Here is a 6,938-nt window from a genome sequence, read left to right on the forward strand (position 1 = left end):
CGTTATTTCATGGAAGTAGCATTGTTTGTCACTAACAATGGATGTCTGTTGTTGTTTTTCAGGCTTTCCTCTGATTCCAGCATCTATACATGCGATCGCTCGCAGTTACTACTACAATGACAAGTGAGTTACTTTCAACGCTTTTTCCCTTAATTGTTTTCATTGAATTGATCATTCCGTAAACTACAGGCTATTCATACAGCATAATGCCTGTTTCTTGTCATTAGTTTCTATTACAGCTAACCGTGTTCCCTACCCTGTATCGATTGCCTATTAAAATGCTGCCGGCACAGTCTTAGCGCTTTCAATTGAATTTTTTATGAATCTTTTTCCTGTAAGCAGCTCCTTTTAAATCGAATTTCAACCATAAAAGAAGGTGGCAGACCCTGAATGCTAATGTGTCTCTCCCCCTCCTACAGCTGTTGGATAAGCTCCAACACTTCACTCCTCTACATCATCCATGGGCCAATCTGCGCTGCTCTGTTGGTAAGTCTGTAATACAGTTAGGTTCATGCAAATTAAAGCTATATTCTGGTGACTCTTGAGTGCAAACTTGGATAAAAAGTTGGTGCAGTGTACAAGAATGTTGTTTTGATTTTAAAGGGATAGTTCAGTGAAATTACATATTTAGTTTCCTTACCTTGAAAGCAGCCTATGGACAAGGAGAGACTGAAATTCACACTTTAGTTTTGTTCAATTGGCCAAGTAATATCTACGTAAGTAATTTCACAGAACTATCGCTTTAATTAACCTGCAGTTTGGCCTCAATTATTGGTCCCTCTGTGGACTGACCCGCCCATGAGTCATTTGGCAGAACAGCATGTCTGTGGCATTTTAGGAATAATCTGATAAAAAACCACTGGTCGCCCTTCAAAGGAAACCGGCCAATCAAGCATCCTCTTGTGGAAACCGGCCAATCAAGCATCCTCTTGTGGTTTGCAATTATTATCCGAGGATCTGGTACACGGCTGCATCGTCTTATCAGATGTGCTGATGTTTCTTTATTTTGAGGAATTCTGCACGATATGCTACCTCGTCGTGCTGCTGCCCCAGTTTCAACTGTTCTGCCTGCGGCTATGGAACCCTGACCTGTTCCCCGGACGTGCTACCTTGTCCCGGACTTGCTGTTTTCGACCCTCTCTCTCTCCCTCCCTCCCTCCCTCCCTCCCTCCCTCTCTCTCTCTCTCTCTCTCTCTCTCTCTCTCTACCGCACCCGCTGTCTCAACCTCTGAACACTCAGCTATGAAAAGCCAACTGACATTTACTCCTGAGGTGCTGACCTGTTGCACCCTCTACAACCACTGTGATTATTATTTGACCCTGCTGGTCATCTATGAACGTTTGAACATCTTGAAGAACAATCTGGCCTTAATAATTGCCATGTACTCCTATAATCTCTTGCACAGCCAAAAGAAGACTGGCCACCCCTCAGAGTCTGGTTCCTCTCTAGCTTTCTTCCTAGGTTCCAGCCATTCTAGGGAGTTTTTCCTAGCCACCGTGCTTCTACATCTGCATTGCTTGCTGTTTGGGGTTTTAGGATGGATTTCTGTAAAAGCACATCTGTAAAAGCACATCTGCTGATGTAAAAAAGTGCTTTATAAATACATTTGATTCGACTTGATGTTTTCTCCTTGTTTGGTCAATACGAGAATTGTAATGGTGATTATGTGAATCCGCTCTCGACATTGTTTTTTCTTTCTTCCGAAACTTAAGAATGACCCATAATGCACAATTTTCCAACATCAAGAAGTGAACACACTGTTGCTAACAGTCGTGAACAGTATTTCTTATATTGTTCCTGTATGGTGATTGCAGGTCCTTTGGATAAGCATGTCCTCTAGACTGCTGATATTATTCCGACTAATCTGTCCTTTTTTCTCTCTCTTTCTCCTTCAAGGTGAACCTGTTCTTCCTGTTGAACATTGTGCGTGTCCTGATCACCAAGCTGAAGGTGACCCACCAGGCTGAATCCAGCCTCTACATGAAGGCGGTGCGCGCCACCCTGATTCTGGTACCTCTCCTGGGCATCCAGTACGTCCTGTTGCCCTACAAACCAGAGGGCCGGGTCTCCTCTGAGATCTACGACTACATCATGCACATCTTAATGCATTACCAGGTAATACTGTCAATTCTCTGCTCAGTTACGACTATGAAATGATACATTTCTAGGCTGACAGTAATATATCTTCCATGTTTCCAACTGAGGTTAGGATGAGTTTCCGTGTACAGTGCCTTCAGAAAGTATTCATACCCCTTGACTTATTCCACATTTTGTTGTGTTTCAGCCTGATTTAAACATTTATTAAATATATACACTATATATACAAACGTATGTGGACACCCCTTCAAATTTGTGGATTTGGCTATTTCAGCCACACCCGTTGCTGACAGGTGTATAAAATCGAGCACACAGCCATGCATTCTCCATAGACAAACATTGGCTCAGTGACTTTCATTGTGGCACCGTCATAGGATGCCACCTTTCCAACAAGTCAGTTCGTCAAATGTCCACTGCCTGCCCCAATGCATAGTGCCAACTGTAAAGTTTGGTGGAGGGGTAATAATGGTCTGGGGCTGTTTTTCATGGTTCAGGCCCCTTAGTTCCAGTGAAGGGAAATCTTAACGCTACAGCGTACAATGACATACTAGACAATTCTGTTCTTCCAACTTTGTGGCAACAATTTGGGGAAGGCCCTTTCCTGTTTCAGCATGACAATGTCCCCGTGCACAAAGCGAGGTCTATACAGAAATGGTTTGTCGAGATCGGTGTGGAAGAACTTGAATGGCCTGCACAGAGCCCTGACCTCAACCCCATCAAACATCTGTGGGATGAATTGGAATGCCGACCGCAAGCCAGGTCTAGTCGTCCAACATCAGTGCCCGACCTCACTAATGCGCTTGTGGCTGAATGGAAGCAAGTCCCCGCAGCAATGTTCCAACATCAAGTGGAAAGCCTTCCCAGAATCCTGGAGGCTGTTATAGCAGCAAAGGGGGGCATATTAATGCCCATGATTTTGAAATTAGATGTTCGACGACCAGGTGCCCACATACTTTTGGTCATGTAGTGTATATATTTTTTTACCCATCTACACATCAATACCCCATAATGACAAAGTGATATTTGTTTTTGAAATTGTTGTACATTTATTGAAAATAAAATACAGAAATATCTAATTTACATAAGTATTTACTCCCCTGAGTCAATACATGTTAGAATCACCATTGGCAGCGATTACAACTGTGAGTCTTTCTGGGTAAGTCTTTAAGAGCTTTGCAAACCTGGATTGTATAATATTTGCACATTACTTTTTAGAATTCTTCAAGCTCTGTCAAGTTGGTTGTTGGTCATTGCTAGACAGCATTTTTCAAGTCTTGAAATTGATCTTCAAGCCGATTTAAGTCAAAACTGTAACTCGGCCACTCAGGAACATTCAATGTCATTTTGGTAAGCAACTCCAGTGTATATTTGGAAAGGTGAATTTGTCTCCCAGTGTCTGTTGGAAAGCAGACTGAACCAGGTCTTCCACTAGGATTTTGCCTGTGCTTAGCTCTATTCCATTTATTTTTATCCTAAGCAAACTCCCTAGTCCTTGTCGATGACGAGCATAACCATAACATGATGCAGCCACCACCATGCTTGAACATATGAAAAGTGGTACTCAGTGATGTGTTGTGTTGCATTTGCCCCAAACATAACGCTTTGTATTCAGAACATCAAGTTAATTTCTTTGCCACATTTTTTGCAGTTTTACTTTAGTGCCTTATTGCAAACAGGATGCATGTTTTGTAATAGTTTTATTATGTACAGGCTTCCTTCTTTTCACTCTGTCAGTATTGTGGAGTACCTACAATGTTGTCGATCCATCCTCAGTTTTCTCACAGACGTTAAATGCTGTAACTGTTTTAAAGTCATCATTGGCCTCATGGTGAAATCCCTGAGCTGTTTCATTCCTCTCCGGCAACTAAGTTAAGAAGGACGCCTGTATCTTTGTAGTGACTGGTGTATTGATACACCCTCCAAAGTGTATTTAATAACTTCACCATGCTCAAAGGGATATTCAATGTCTGCTTTTTTTATTTTGACTCATCTACCAGTAGGTGCCCTTTGCGAGGCATTGGAAAACCTCCCTGGTCTTTGTGGTAGAATCTGTGTTTGAAATGCACTGCTCGATTGAGGGAACTTACAATTATCTGTATGTGTGAAGTACAGATATGAGATACTCACTCAAAAATCATGTTAAACACTATTTTTGCACACAGAGTCCATGCAACTTATTATGTGACTTGTTAAGCACATTTTTACTCCTGAATTTATTTAGGCTTGCCAAAACAAAGGGGTTGAATACTTATTAACTCAAGACATTTCACTTTCATTCATGATGTAACACAACAAAATGTGGAAAAAGTAAAGGGGTATGAATACTTTCTGAAGGCACTGTATATGTGTGTTGTACATAGTCATTTGACAGATGTTCTCGTCCAGAGTGACTGTCTATAAGTGCATCAAACGCAGTCGTCTGAAGCCGCCGTCTCTCACTGTGTTCCCTATTATTGGCTTGTGAGTATTTATGAAGACCAGGTCGATGCCCTTCAGCTCCTGCATCTTTATCCCATGGCCTGTGGAAGACTGGCTGGAAGGAAAACATAAGTCATTGTCTGTGAGGGGAGGATTGAATGCTGCAGCTCATGATGGGGAGGTGCAGTCGGAGCATTCTGGGGCCAGGCTGAATCAGCTCAATAAATCATACAACACAACGACACTCTCTCTCTCTGTTTCTGTCTCTGTGTCTCTCTCTCTCTCTCTCTCTCTCTCTCTCTCTGTCTCTGTCTCTGTCTCTGTCTCTGTCTCTGCCAAAAAGCATGAAAGTGGCAAAATCAGCATTCTGCCGAATGCATCAACAGTTTTGGGTGTTTGAGAGCTTGAGACATTCTCCTCGGGAAGTGATGATGTGTTTATCACCTGACTGGGCTACTTTGTTTCGTTTATTCTCAGGGGCTGCTGGTGGCCACCATCTTCTGCTTCTTCAACGGAGAGGTATGTTTCTGACCCACAATCATGTCCATCAGGTTTTCTGAAATCCCAGATAAAGAATTCTAGGTTGGATGATTCCCTTGCCAGCTTATTCAGTGGGCATTTTGGGACTGTTTCAGGAATTTTGTAACCATCTCCTCCCCTGTACCTCCTTGTCATCTGCACCCTGTGTGTATAAGTCGAGGTTAGGACACCTCCTATTTGCAAACCCTCCCGGGGAGTTGACCTGGGGATGTATCTGGGGAAGTTGACCTTCCAGAGCATTGCATGGGAGCATGGGAGCCTCTGGAGAGGATTCTCCCAGACTAAAGATCATGAAAGCATTGGCAGGCATCCAGAGACAGTCAAGGGACAGTCCACAGAGTGGTATCAGCAGTGCTGGAGAGGGTTTTCTACCAACGTAGTTAGTTGGGTTTGGATTGGGTTTGATTTGCCCTTTACCTCCTTTCACAGCCATGCTTCACAGAACACATGGAGAGGTCAAGGGTCAATATGGTCATTTTGTGAATGACTGGAAGATGGCCAGGCAAATACTGTATGAAGATACATGGATGGTCTTGCAATTAGGGTTCATTCATTGTTAGTCATTCATGAAAGTAGTTCATTGCTAATGCTATTCATTTATTTTCTGTATACTGAATTTTATGGTCCACATTGTGTCTTGGCAGGTGCAAGGGGTTCTGAGGAGACATTGGAACCAGTACCGTATCCAGTTCGGGAGCACCTTCACCCACTCGGATGCCATGCGGTCCGCCTCATACACAGCCTCGTCCATCTCCGAAGTCCAGGGTTGCTACAGCATCGACAGCAACACAGAACACTTGAATGGCAAGGGGGGCTGCCTTGACATCGAGACCTCTGTCTTAAAGTCGGAGAACCCGTTCGCCTGAGGAAAGGATAACTCTGCTGTGTATTTGGGAAAGGAGGGGGAAGGGGGGGTGGGGGACTACAGCGTGTTTGGCAATGGAGGGGGGCTGCAGCGTGTTTGGGAATGGAGGGGGGGCTGCATCATGTTTGGGAATGAGGGGAGGAGTGTGGGGGGTGATGCAGCGTGTTTGGCAATGGAGGGGGGGCTGCATCATGTTCGGGAATGAGGGGAGGAGTGGGGGGGGCTGCATCGTGTTTGGGAATGAGGGGAGGAGTGGTGGGGGGGCGCTGCAGCGTGTTTGGGAATGAGGGGAGGAGTGGGGGGGGCTGCAGCGTGTTTGGGAATGGAGGGGAGGGAAGGGGGGGGGGCTGCAGTTTGTTACTATGGTTACTGGGTTACTGTCACAGGGCGAGGTTGGAGAACTGAACTGTCCTCCCAATATTTGCTGCATAAGCACCCCCCCAAAGAAGGGATAAACAATAGAATAATTATACACACTGAAAAAAACTAATCTTGCTACCTTCGATTAACATGTTTAAATGGGCACTTAATCGTTTTATCTGCCTCGTGAGAATCACTATTTTTCAAGGATCCATGTTCTAAGCTGCTTTTCCACTTTTCAGAGGAAGCCAAATGTATATATTCTGATCATTTGTCTTAACGCATTTAAATATTAGGCAGTCCTTTCAACATGACTGTACAAGTCAAAAGGAGGTTTGACAATCCAAATGATGATATTATCAGTTCAGATAAAGCCTGGGCAAGTGGCAGGTGCCAATTTTATTTATTGGCTTTTCAATTTTTTTAATGGCCAAAAGCCGGCTATTACTGGCTAACTGAAACCCTGACACAAAGATACAGTACAGTCACTTTTTGGTGGTTAATAACTTGTGAAAAGTTACATGCTTTACAATGATCAATTATTATAATTCATGCCAATATATGTCCTGTACAACTGAATGTTACTTCAATGATGAAGTTTGGTTCTGGCACTGTTTTAAATCTATGGAATAATGATATATAGGATTAACCTTACAT

The 6,938-nt window shown here is 43.6% G+C and overlaps 1 protein-coding gene across 1 annotated transcript in view; it reads left to right on the plus strand.

Moving 5' to 3' along the window:
- The window catches only part of LOC121536482 (calcitonin gene-related peptide type 1 receptor), a 34,337-nt gene extending 28,380 nt beyond the window's left edge, over positions 1-5,957 (plus strand). Inside the window, exons 9-13 of the mRNA XM_045206751.1 lie at positions 63-123; positions 420-486; positions 1,898-2,116; positions 4,994-5,035; positions 5,701-5,957. Of these exons, the coding sequence (XP_045062686.1) occupies positions 63-123; positions 420-486; positions 1,898-2,116; positions 4,994-5,035; positions 5,701-5,922 (611 nt within the window). The 3' untranslated portion in view covers positions 5,923-5,957. The remainder of the gene's footprint in view (positions 1-62; positions 124-419; positions 487-1,897; positions 2,117-4,993; positions 5,036-5,700) is intronic.
- Positions 5,958-6,938: the final 981 nt, after the last annotated feature.

The sequence above is a fragment of the Coregonus clupeaformis genome, chromosome 23, assembly GCF_020615455.1.
Source record: "Coregonus clupeaformis isolate EN_2021a chromosome 23, ASM2061545v1, whole genome shotgun sequence".
NCBI lineage: Eukaryota > Metazoa > Chordata > Actinopteri > Salmoniformes > Salmonidae > Coregonus > Coregonus clupeaformis.